The sequence below is a fragment of the Papaver somniferum genome, chromosome 1 (genome assembly GCF_003573695.1).
Source record: "Papaver somniferum cultivar HN1 chromosome 1, ASM357369v1, whole genome shotgun sequence".
In the NCBI taxonomy this organism is placed as follows: Eukaryota; Viridiplantae; Streptophyta; class Magnoliopsida; order Ranunculales; family Papaveraceae; genus Papaver; species Papaver somniferum.
Window position 1 is genome coordinate 1,652,152 of NC_039358.1, and position 13,708 is coordinate 1,665,859.

General features: G+C 35.9%; 1 protein-coding gene and 1 long non-coding RNA gene across 2 annotated transcripts; both read left to right on the top strand.

Annotated features, from left to right (window-relative positions):
* The first annotated feature begins 5,308 nt into the window (after window positions 1–5,308).
* Window positions 5,309–7,433, top strand: LOC113277135 (high-affinity nitrate transporter 2.1-like). Its single transcript, XM_026526312.1, has 2 exons — window positions 5,309–6,118; window positions 6,347–7,433. Exons 1-2 carry the CDS (start codon window positions 5,309–5,311, stop codon window positions 7,127–7,129), a joined length of 1,593 nt encoding a protein of 530 aa, XP_026382097.1. The 3' UTR covers window positions 7,130–7,433.
* Window positions 7,434–12,094: 4,661 nt separating this feature from the next.
* LOC113324925 lies at window positions 12,095–12,653 on the top strand. Its single transcript, XR_003347954.1, has 3 exons — window positions 12,095–12,209; window positions 12,321–12,382; window positions 12,521–12,653. It is a non-coding gene; the product is annotated as an uncharacterized LOC113324925 (long non-coding RNA).
* Window positions 12,654–13,708: the final 1,055 nt, after the last annotated feature.

Genomic DNA, 13,708 nt, shown 5'->3' on the forward strand with positions numbered 1-13,708 from the left:
GTCAACATGTGTCGTCATCTCAGAGTTGTTGCAAATAAGAGTAACAGTTTAGCTGTTACAGTAGTCGTAACTGAAGGACTACGTGTGTCCCGCTTGTTAGTTGCAAATATTGAGTAACAATTATAATATTAGAATAACTGTGGCAATTTGAACACGTGTCGCAGCCATAAAATTAGTTCAATTGTGACAATTAATTAGTGTGACTGTAGTTGGACACTGTCACAGATAAAACCGTTACAAAAGCTATCGCAATTATTAATTACCACCTATTTACTCGAGGCGATAACCGTTACAAATTTAATAAGTAACAGTTATATCTGTGACAAAATTCCTGATTTGGTGTTGTGAGGGATTGCATTGGTATTCTTAAAAGGATGTCATGGATGATCTCTTCTGGAATGATTGACATTGTTTCTCCTTGCCTGGAATAACTTCAATGGTGTATCAGAGGGACGAAACCCTAAGCTATACAGGTAACAAATGGTAATTAAAACGGATTCTCCGTATTCCTATATTGACGTGATCTAAAATATATGACTTATTTTTACTGACTACACACGTACGACTCGTACGGTACGAGACTTGCTATTGCTGGACGGATCCACCCATCTTTTGCCCAACTAACCGGCCCCTAAATGGGAACTTTGCTCTTTCTTTGGTCATGCTACTAAGAATTTTATGTTCGAAAGGAGGCGAAAGGAAGATGCAGCGTATCATGCATAAAGAAAAGTCAGCAAGGTAAGTCTCACCTTCCTCCTAGGTTCCAACTGTTGTTGGTAGTGAAGAGTTAGGAATTGAGCAATTGCTACTGGTGACAGACTGTCGTGTCCCTTGTTATGGGCTAACTTCTGTTATGGGGACACCGAGCCATGTAATATAGCCTCATTGTGAATCACTAGATGCAGTGTAGCTTCTGCTATTGTCGTGCCACTAGAGTTTACTCGTAGAACTAGATGCAGTGTGAATCACTCACTTTATAGTGTAGATCACTGCAATAACCGGGATGCAAATTGTGCTCCTTTGTTGGCTTGTGATAACAATTTACAGGCCTCAATGGAAGCTTCAGATTTTATTTTTTTTATTCCTCGGGAAAGATTAAAATTGATGGAAAAAGGTTCTCAATGTCACAAGTAGTAAGCCAAGCGAACCACCAAAGTTATACATCACAAATTCCAAATAGACCAAACTCCAAGGGGAGCCAACTTGCAGAGACTTGTAAGCAAACTAAAACTCAAATTCCAAATGGAAGCTTCAGATGGAATGGTTCCACTTGAGGCAATTCTTGGAAGGAGATCTATGACTGGTGAACAAAATTTTGGACAAATTCTCGAAGTTTGCAATAGAGGCAAGGAAGCTGTTATGAAGAACATTTTGTCGGTGATTATACGTTGAGAGGAAACATGAATCTAAATCGAAGGAGTTTCCAAGATTAGGTTGGGAAGGGGATTCAAACTATGACAATGTTGAAAGTCTTGCTTTTGTTTTCATTGGTTTTGGAGTTGTTATGGCTTTTACCATTCCCTTTTGTTGTTCTTGTTGTGTATAAGGCGTCTGAAGATTGACCGAACTTCTATCATTTCGTGTTGCTTTCTAATAAAAAAGAGAAGAATGTGGACACCAAACGGCAAAGCTGAAATAACAGTGTAAGGTTGCAGTGTGGTCAGCGTATAGTCCATGAGATATACTGGATCATGGAGGGTTTGTCTTAATGATCCCTACAAGTAAGATCCCTTGGCCCCAAAGCAAAGAAGTTTGATCCCGTTGATAAGGAACGTTTTTTGTGAATTTTACTCTTGTTTTTATTAATCGTTACTTTGTCATTAGTTATCGTAATTTGGGTCTAGGTTGTCTATTTAGATTATAATTACACACTAAAAGAGCGCAATCTGAATTAAGATTTGGGTTGTCTTTTGTATATTTTTTTTAGTTTAAAGTAGCCTAGTACGAAAACTTACGAATTTCATTGCCTTCAATGGCATGACGAGTTGTTGAAAAGTTTTCTCTCTACCTCCGGTAGAACTTTATACATTCTTCTCCATCTAATGAATTCTTCTCTTTCAATTTTGAAAGAAAAGAAAAAAAAAGAAAAGAAAAAAAAAGTTGTTGAAAAGTTGGTTCCTTTGTGGCTAGTGTCAATTTTGACTCAATTACTAAGTAGCAAATTAATTACACACTGTATCGAGTCGGTATATTTTGATCACATAAAATAACTTTTTCCTTTTTGCGGTATTGATTTTTAACAAATGCAGGCTGGAATATAATAATCATGAATTCTCTTGTATATGTCCCTTTTCTGCCTCAGTGAGTAGAGGGAGATTCCAAGGTGGAAACGTTAAGATACACCATCTATCTAATTAACTCTTCTCAGTCTTCACACTTCTCACTCTTCCTATTTTTCACACGTAAGTTTTTGTATTAAAATTTAGCTTAGTCGATAATATAATTACTTATCTCCAACATTCCATCCCTCCCATATGGGATTAAGAAACAGCAAATGAATACCTTAGCTCGCTCGATGCATGATGATGATGATCATGACGACTAATTAGGTAGCAACCTAATTAATCCAAATAAACTAGCCCACCTACCAGCCTTTACCCCTTCAAAGGGCAGCAGATTATTGATACTGCATATTTGCTCAAGATCACATATGACTCTGTCGACGATCTAGAAGTTGGATGCAATTTGATTCGATTGAAGAGTGGGGATCCTATTTTCAATTTCTATTAAGTTTTAATCCAATTGCCAGTTAAACTGTTGAGTTTATGCTGTAAATGTTTATTCTTTTGTCTTTTCTTTTCGCAGTGTCAGCTTGCCAGCCATTAGATAATAAGATTTACACATCTCAACGGTACAGCTGTTCCAAATTATTATTATTTTTATATTGCCCACTAAAAATATTGATTGATAAAAGAAAAGAAAAACCCATTCTTGAAAGATAATGAAGGTCTCTCTGTTAGATGGTTCCTAGCAAAACCATTATTACTTTATGGTTCTCAAATTTCCTCGCATAGTTGAAGTTGGGATCGAATACCTATAAAAGCGTAAATCATCCTAGGTTAATGTACCTAGATGTAATTCTAGGAACCATTGTTCTATCTTATCAATAATTAGAAATGTAATATTTAGCCATATAAGGCACCCCATTTGAGAGATTAAGGAATTTAAGTGTGCGTTAAACAATTTCCCAAAAAAAATCTGGTGAAAGCATCCACGCCGGTAGATGCTAAAGGCCTAAGCTATTTGGTCATCTGGTGAGGATATACATAGTCTTTGCTTCAGGTTTAGCTATGGCTAAGTTATAGTAAAAGTGGTTATCATGAGACTTCGTCTGGTTGCTTCGCAAGATGAGATAACCAGAATGTGCATGTGGCGGGAGGGTCATTTTTAGAATGAGACCATTATCGATCTAGATATTTTACAGTAAACTAGTACTCTAATAATGGAAGACTTTAGGAAAGAATAAAACAACACGGGTATGCGTAGTATCGACTTCGAAAGGTAATTTTTAGTATTTTTTTTTCATGGTACGTAAGTATGGTAAGTAATACGTCTTTTTCAACATTCGTTTAATTTCTACCATGAATGTCAACTAAAGTGTGCTACTGTGCTTCCTTCGTCTTTGTCCAAGCTTTCGAACTTAGAAGAGATATGTATTCATCGAGGGGCCAAGTTAAGGTTGGCCAACGACTAATTATTCATTGTTAAGTATTTAATGGTGTCAAAGAAAGTCGTTCATCACTGTTACTGAAGTATATATGCACGGCTTAACAGACGTTGAAACAGATTAAAAATCAAATATAGCAATTGATGATGTAACATTGATGTGATTATCACAACGTACTAATCGGGACGACCGAAGGGAGTCCCTTCTATACTGTCAATATGGGGGCTAAAAATGCATCGCTTGCAAGGTTTTTTTTTTCATTTTTAATTGATCCAATTGAATGGATATTGATCGTTTTTTCTCGAAATTGAATCAACAATCGGAGAGTTATCGTCCCCGACTATGGTTAGGAGCAATGAAAACGGTTGGAAGTCGACCCGATTGACGGCTAATTAGGCATGAAAATGGTCAAAAAACCGTCACCTAAACTTTTAATTTTAATCCTGATCGTTGGTTGCCAACAAATATCAGCCATGAGATTCAAAACTATTACATAATGTTACAAAATCTGTTACAAAATTGCTACAATGTAAGTGTAAGACAAATATAACTCTTATAAATGTTAAAATCACTGTTACAAATTTTGTTGCAAAATCTGTAACAAATTGCGTCACAAAAACAGGCTCCCTGACTTTGGTCGTCCCTGCACCGCTGAAGCAGTCATCTAGTATTATTTCTATCAAAAATTGCACCTCATATGTGTGAAATGAACTTTTTTTAATTAAGGATCTACATGCAAATTGAAGAAGTAGACAAAGTGATCGATGTACTTTAACTCTTATTTCATACAATGAAAATGACTATTTGTCAATGCATTCCTCAACTACCATTAATTTGGGTAGATGACAGTTTCCAGCTTTCTGTAAGTGAGAAATCTGAAAACTCATAGTTGCAAGTTGGATAACTAGTTGTCCCAATATCTATTTGACTGTCAACTTGCCTACCGTGGTCCATAGAATGGACTTTGCAGTAAAACACTCATCATTAAATGCCAACCGACATTACGCACGGTGGTCTATTGTTGATCTCTTGGAATTTTGAAACCGGAGGTGTCAGAAAAGTTACCATTAGGATAACTGGCTTGTGACAGCCAAGCGTTTCCGTACGTTTTTCCTCGTATTATTCCTCGAACATGAGTTTCACTTTTTTAGCACACAATTTAATAAAACAAAGTAACCCTTTAAACCAGGAAGGATTGTGACATTAATTCTTATTGTATGTGCAGTAGGTACTCACATTACTAATTATAGAGTTGACATTAATGTAATGTTCTAATTGCTGAGATCACTTGTACTGCCTGAGAAAATTCAGACTCTTGATAAGATGATGAGCCGGACAAAATTGATCCTTAGGGTATACCATGAGACCCTTTATAAGATGCGGCGTAATGGATTTATTCTCTTAACTTATATTTTATGAATGAATTAGAACATCTCTCTGATCTTGCCCCCAGAAGGGTGGACAGATAGGCAATGTCAACGTTTTTTTCATATATAAATATCAACCAATTTCCTCATTTCATCAATATCTCCAACAACACTTCACACATCTACCAAACCAACACATTTTACAAGTTTTTTTTTGTCATCATTGTTATCTCTCTAAACCTATAGAGACTTTCAACTCTTTTTGGGAAAAGAAATGGCTGGTGAACAAGGGGAGCCGGGGAGCTCCATGCATGGAGTGACTGGAAGAGAACCATCTTATGCTTTTTCTGTGGCTTCGCCGATGGTACAGACGGATAAAACTGCACATTTCGATCTGCCGGTGGACTCTGAGCATAAGGCAACAAAATTTAAGCTTTTCTCGTTTGCTAATCCACATATGAGAACTTTCCATCTCTCATGGATGTCTTTCTTTACTTGTTTCGTATCAACATTTGCCGCTGCTCCTCTTGTTCCTATAATTAGGGACAATCTTAACCTGGTTAAAGGAGATGTGGGTAATGCTGGAGTTGCTTCTGTCTCAGGTAGTATCTTTTCTAGGCTTGCCATGGGAGCTGTTTGTGATTTACTAGGTCCAAGATACGGTTGTGCTTTCTTGATGATGCTCTCTGCACCAACTGTATTTTGCATGGCTTTGGTTGGATCTCCCGGAGGTTATGTAGCTGTTCGTTTTATGATCGGGTTTTCTCTTGCTACATTCGTTTCTTGCCAGTACTGGATGAGTACTATGTTCAACAGTAAGATCATTGGGACAGTAAATGGTACCGCCGCAGGTTGGGGAAACATGGGTGGTGGTGCAACACAACTTATAATGCCTATACTTTACGAGATAATCAGAAAATGCGGTGCCACCCAATTTACAGCATGGCGTATTGCCTTCTTCATCCCCGGTTGGATGCATATCATTACGGGTCTCCTTGTTTTGATCCTTGGACAAGATCTTCCTGATGGAAATCTCAGTGCCTTACAGAAGACGGGAACTGTGGCCAAGGACAAGTTCTCCAAGGTTTGTTCTTTTCTTCAATATACTCAAATATTCAAATCCATGAATTATGTTTCCATTTTTACCCGTGTCACTGTAATACAATAGTAAAGTCATTGGGTAATGATTCCAGACTGAGTTCGAAACTCGCTAACATCAAATTCTTTACCAATGAAAAGAAAAAAAAAATGTTTCCGTCTTGAAAAACTGAACTGTTAATCTGACAACATATCATCACTGTCTTTTGTTTAGGTACTTTGGTATGCTGTAACGAACTACAGGACATGGATCTTTGTTCTACTCTATGGATATTCTATGGGTGTTGAATTATCCACCGATAATGTCATTGCTGAGTACTTCTTCGACAGATTTGATCTAAAGCTCCACACAGCTGGTATAATAGCTGCTGCTTTTGGTATGGCCAACTTCTTCGCTCGCCCAATCGGTGGCTATCTCTCAGATTTCGGTGCCCGTAGATGGGGAATGAGGGCTAGATTATGGAACCTATGGATCCTCCAAACGGCAGGAGGTCTCTTTTGCATATGGCTTGGTCTTTCCGATTCACTTATAATCTCAATCGTGGCTATGATCCTTTTCTCAATCTGTGCTCAAGCTGCATGTGGAGCCACATTCGGGGTCATTCCATTCGTTTCTCGGCGATCACTTGGTATCATTTCAGGTTTAACTGGTGCCGGTGGTAACTTCGGTTCCGGATTAACGCAATTCTTGTTTTTCACAAGTTCAAGCTACTCAACTGCAAAAGGACTCACTTATATGGGAATTATGATTTGTGCATGTACCCTTACGGTACCCTTGATACATTTCCCTCAGTGGGGAAGTATGTTTTTCCCACCATCAAAACATGTCGAAAAATCTACAGAGGAGCACTATTATGGAGCCGAATACACCAAGGAGGAGAAGGACCAGGGATTGCATCAAAACAGTCTCAAGTTCGCTGAGAATGCTAGGTCAGAACGTGGTGGCCGGGTCGCTTCCGCACCAACCCCACCAGGAAATACACCCCAACATGTTTAATTTCAGGTTGAACTGCAGACACGGGACACCGTTACTGGGACTTGCTGTATATGTACCATAGACACATGGAAACGTGATTCTTAACGCTCCAACCTGATTATGATCTCTAAATTTTTCGCAAAAATAAAAACAGTTAAATTTGATGTTCCGAGTGTTTGAAGAAAAATAACTAAGTCTGATGAACACAATAAAAGAGGTGTTAAGAGGGGTTCATTTTTTTTTTTTTTTTGTGGCTTTACGAATTGGCCGGGGTTAGTTTGTGAATGATCTTTGATCTATGAATACAACCTCTTTTCCTGTTTCTCTTTGAGTAGTTTCGAATTTAGTACATGATAATCGGCAAATGATGTTTGCTATCTGGTTTTGAGTTTTCCTACTGATCGGTTCCCACGGAGAGTGTACGTACTATATGGCTCACGGTCACAGAAGCGCATGAAATTTTTAAAATGAAATAAAAGTGATGACTATGGATCATGGATACATGTTAATTGTGAGATGGTTCATTATAAAGGATAGAAACTAAGAATAACTTAAATTTCAAACCTATAAACGAGAATGAATGATTAACATTAGTATTAACAAAAAAATAAATAAAGATATATTCATGATAAATATGTACCTTCCATGACCATAAATTATACATCAAAAGTTGACCACATGTGTGGTGTCTTTTTTGAAATTCTTTGACCAAAAGTTGTAGTTGATATGAGGAAACATCAAGGAGGAAAAGACATTACTAAGTTCAAAATTATACATCGTAAATAAATTATTTTTGTAAACAATTATCTTTTTATTTACTCCGCCCATTGTTAAAAAAAAGATACTTTCATTTTTCTATTTCAATTTGAAAATTGGTCAAATTATGGAAGTAATATTTTAATTTTTTTTTTGTAAGAAATGTATTATATTAATGAAAGAATAAGACTTAACGGAACAAAGAGAAATAAAATACAAAGAAATTTCAAAAACTAAGTAAAAGAAATAAGGATCACCAATTGAACATTATTCTTTCATAATGAATTGTCATCGGAATGGAATTTTTATGGAAGTTCATTCCAGCTGTTTATGGAACGAGCCTAATAAAAGAAAACTTTTGAACGATTTTACATATCTAAAATTGATGTAGATCTTGAATGGGAAGCTCGATCTTCTGTGCTAGCTTGGGCTAACACTGTAGGAATTAAATTGTATTTAGATTAGAAATAATTTGTGCCGTAACAATACGTAGTATATGAGACTAAATAACTTTATTTCAAAATTATGATTAGTTTACATTATTGTTCAACATTCGACTGCATTTGAATCAACATACGTGCACATCATTGTTGAAAATTTCCGTTGATAGCACTTTTTATATTTAACTGGTCCCCAAATAGAAAAAGATTCATTTTATTTTTTATGTCAACAAATTTTTTAATGTTGTTCTTTATTTCTAGATTGATAAAAGATGGTTGTTAACATCAACTATATATGTCTATAAACAAGTAATTAAATGGGCTTGTTTACAAACATGAATAGATATTTATGAATGAACTTAATCAATATAGACATTTGTAATGAAATGAGGTCACAATTTTTATACTCCTCGGATGTCTATGGATGGTTACTGGTTAGGATGAGAATTGGATAGCCAAATAATCTGTTTGTCTCTCAAAATGTTATGTGTTCGTCCAATGCTCAAAGATCTATGTTATTTTATAATATCAATTTATCATATATTATATTTAATTGGGGATCCTTATCTGTATAATTGTTGTAATTTTCTATGTTCTTTAAGGCTACTTGTTGTAGTATGTATATTTTTCTATTCTAATGTATGTTCTCCTTCTTATAAAGAAATGAATATATTGATAATTGATGCTACTAAGTTGCTGTGCAGATTCAATCCACCTAAAAAATCCCATTCAATGGTCATAGTTTTTACTTATAAGATCAGCCAAACTTCCTACATCGGAAGTTGAAACAACCATCTCCTAATATTCTTTTAATCCTTCCAATATCAGTCGTCATTTGACACATATTGTAAGTAATTTGGATTTTATCGTCTTGTTCAAAACGTTACTATCAAAAACGATCAACGGTCCATCAAGTTTTGTTATATAAGCGGTGGCGTAACGTTTAAACTAAGATGAATTTCAAATAAAGATGTGTTCAGGCTCATCCTAGTCTATGTCAGGATGCATCCAGATTTATCCAAGTAATTTCTTTCAAAAAAAGAAAAATTATCTTAGTTTAAACCATGATGCATCCATATTTTTTATAGGTATCTTTCAAATAAAGCTTTTGTATTTTAGTTTGATTTAGGAACCTTTCAAACTCATCCCGTCTATATTTTGGATAGATTTTTATATCTTGGTGAAACCAGGATGCACCCAAATTCATCTTACCGTTTTTTTTCACCATCCTTTCTTCGGTTTTACTATTAATAATGTAGTTATTTTTGTAAATCATCTTTACAGAAATATAGTTTATATTAAAATACGATTTTTATTCTCGAAGATTTTTTTTTTGTTTTGACTTGTTTTTCCATCTAACTCCTTTAAAATCCTAACTCATATATCCCTCCATGTTGAATGGTGAGCGTCACCGTTGAATTCCTACAGCCGCCGAGAGAAGAGTTCTGACGTTAAATCTGAGGAGGACACTTGGCAAGACTCTGTTGGTCAGTGGATTAAGGTAGAGAAAAAAACCTAACCTAGCTGCAATTTTTTTTTTCTTTCGTGTTTTTTATCCTTCTTCTCTCTGTTCTCCTTTTCCGTATCTCTATTAATCAGAGTAAAATCGACAGAATCAGTTGACGAAATCAATCGAGAGAATATCGAAAAATCTCTGTGAACATTGTTTCGCAACAAGGTAAAACCCAATTAGGTAGGATTTAAAGGAGTTAGATTTTTCTTGATCAATTTTTTTGTAATCCTATTTTTCTTCATCTAATATTAGTCTGGTTATGTGAAATTGATGACGATGTTGATCAATAAAAGATGGTTTTCTGTTGTGATGACGATATAGAAGTATTAGCGATTTACAAATTTTATTTAAGACTTAACTTGGGTTTTTGTTCTTCCCAAAATTAAAAAAACTAGGGTTTTTCTTTGTAATTGATCAATTTGCAGATTTTGAGAGAGGGGTTTGATTAAGAAAGTTGAGGTGTTGATGGAATTGAGTCTCTAATGAGTTAAGAAGATGGGTTTGATTTTGGGTTGAAATAGTTTTTGCTGCATGTTTGGTAAATGGGTTTTCAACATAGAGAAATTTGCAGGGATGTGGTATATCAGAAAATCCAATTAGGGAATACTAAAACTCTTTAAGCAAAAATTGAAACTTGCAGACCATTAAGAAACTGATCGAACTGATAAAACGATCATCTCCGTGTTCATCTATATTTCAACAGTGGGGAGTAGCACAAGTATGATACTTGCTGAAGATGAAGGAACGAGCGACCGAAGCCCACACACTTCAAACATGGTATCAGAGCTAGGCCCGTATGAGAGTGGAGTGAGAAGTAGACCCAAAGGGCTGCCCGTCCACCAGTACAGAGGCCCACGTTGTAATGGCTTAATCTCCTCCGCACTACACGTGGAGGGGGAGCATGCTGGAGAAACTGTAAGATAGTCCCACATAGCTAACTCCTTAGTCTAGATCTTAATATATAAGGTGTGGAGCCACTCCATTCATGGCCAATTAGTTTTGAGTTGGAAATCCACACACTTCAAACAAATAATCATGGAGGCTGTAAAGGTAATCTACATAAATCTTTCAATTTTCAAATTGAGCAGGTAATTATTACTATTGTTACCCTGATGCACATCCTTCGCACATTGACCTCTGTAGTTAAATTTAATATTCGTTTGTTGCAGGCGATGAGTAATCAAAGATGGTAGAAGTAAAACCAAGTTATGGAACCTTCAGGATTATTCATATATAAACATTTAATTTGTATGCTTAATTTTGTATATATTAATAGTTCACACAGACTATTATTTGACATTCGACAATAATCACAGAGTGCACCACAAATACTTGAAAAGCTGAGATTCCGTTGGAGTCCAATATTGCTCTTCTACCTCATAGTGTTGATACGGTAACCTTTATGTCTTGGGTTGATGAGGTTAGGTTTTGTTAAGGATCGAGCAAGAGAGAGGAGAGTATAAACGCGGAAGCATCAAAGACTACATTGATAATAATTCGGTGTGTCAACTTTCATGGCTCAACAGCCTATTTATATTGTTCACAAACTTGACGACCACTCAAGGTACTTTCCTAACTAAGATCAAACTCTAAACATAGACACTTTCCTAATATAACTCTCACAACTTAATGTGCATATCTCCTAAATATAGACTCTCATATATTATTTCCTAATACCCTCCCTCAAGATGGAGCATGTAGATCACGAATGCCCATCTTGGACAAAAGAAATTTAACTTCAGTTTTCTTCTTTTTTTTTTCAACACTTTTGTGAAAAAAAAATCTTCAGATCGTAGTTTAAGGACATTTCGGTCCCCTTCGTAGTTTAAGGAAATTTCGGTCCCATCTTCTTAGTTTTAGGACATCTCGGTCCCATCTTCATAGTTTTAGGACATCTCGGTCCCCTTCGGAAGTTTTAGGACATTACGGTCCCATCTTCTTAGTTTTAGGATATCTCGGTCCCCTTCGTAGTTTTAGGACATCTCGGTCCCCTTCGTAGTTTAGGGACATTTCGTTTCCATTTGCTTTCCTTGCTTTCTGTCCATTCACTACCATTTCCTTTTTTTTTTTTTTTTTGATTTTTCTATGTCGACCATTAAGAATTAATATTCCAGGTTATCCTACACGTAGGAGTTATTCCGAATTTGCTAATGTATTTGGTCTCTTAGCTCTGGAACTTATGGATGGAAGGTAGTTAATTACTTCAATCCAGTATTCCATTTTTTAGCATTAACTCTCTTTGGTTGATTTTCTGTAGTTAAACTCTTCTGCAATGAAGTTCTTTTATTGAGTTCAAATACTGATTTCCTTTTTGTTTTTCTTACTTTGCAGCTATGATGAATAAGCTTTGACGAAGAAGATTTTGCACAAGTTAAAACTTGATAATTTTCATGTGTGCTCGCTTACCCTTTTGATAAAATTCACCAACTGAAAAAGCTTGCTTTTGTTATCTGCTATACTATTTAGATTAACTTTCCTCTTTACATGCCATGGCTTTTTGCAGGTTAACCAGAAAGCTATGTATTTGAACTGTTCAAGTCATCTATGCCCCATACCTGCGCATAGGTGAGTTAGCAAAAATAAATTAAACCTCCTTTTGTATCTTATTTTTAAGTTTATCTGTTACATGTCTTAGTAGGGTCACTAGCATTTGCATATTTCGTTTGTGCTTTTTTGAGGCAATTTAGTATATTTGTTGTTCAGGGTACGATAAAAGGGGGTACACAGGGATGAACTTGTCCACTACCTTAATGATCCACTGAAGAAAATCATGTAACCCTCTCTTGCCCATTCTCTCGCAGACACTTTTGAAGACTACATTTAACTCCTTTTGTTGAATCTGCTTGTATAAAATTGTTGAATGACTCTGAATCTCATGCATTTTTAGTTATTTTCTTGTTTTGTTGCATATTTTAAATACCAAGAAATTTTTGAACAAGGCAAAACAGAGAAGTTTGAAGAAATATTTTCTTGTTTTATCTTTTTGTTCAACATTTTTTGTCTACCGGTTGTGAAGTGCATTGATTTGGTAGTTTTGGTTCTAAAACAGGTGTATCTTGATTTTGTTAGATTAATTTTATTTCCAAACGAACAGGGGCGACTTATTTTGTTACAGGAAACTCTAATTTGACTGGTTTTGACCAATCAAAACCGCTAATTTGACTGAAAATTTGCAACGGCAATGAAGCGCGTTGCGAAGCAACATCGACTTTCGTAACAGAGGTGAACCGTTGCGACCCCGCTTTGCAACTGCCACTTACCGTTTCTAATCACTAAATTTGGTGTAGTGTCATCTCAAATCCATCTTCTCAATCATAATACCTAATTCAAAGAAGACCCATCCATACATCACTCAGAAATAACAACAACAAGATCCCGATTAATCTCAGGACATCACCTCAAACCCTAACTTACGATCTCATTCATCTACTGTTTCCAATCTTCCTATGATTATATTATTTATCAATATTATTCATCGGAAGTCACAGTTGGGACGAAGAAGAAAAAGAAGTTCAATGCGTCTAATTTTATAAACTATGAGTTTGGGAGAAATTTTTCCACAAAAACTGGGGGCGCGCGTGAAGTTCTCCGCTGGTGGGTTTCACGATGAAGAAAATCTGAGGAATGGGTTTCCTAGTAGTTTTCACAAGTTTTGGGGCTTTAGGCCCATTATTTGGCTTAAGAAACTTGGCTTCCCATATTTTTGTAATGTTTCTACCTTGTTCTGCTAGGTCTGATATATCCATCTAGATAAATGAGTTTGGACCATGTTTAGGTTTGGTTTGGGCTAGGTAACTTATTTAGACTTGGTTTTGGCGAGGTAAATTATACTTGTGGTTAAGTTTAAGAGCTCTCTTGTTTAAGTTTTAAATTTTACTAGATTTGTGCCCA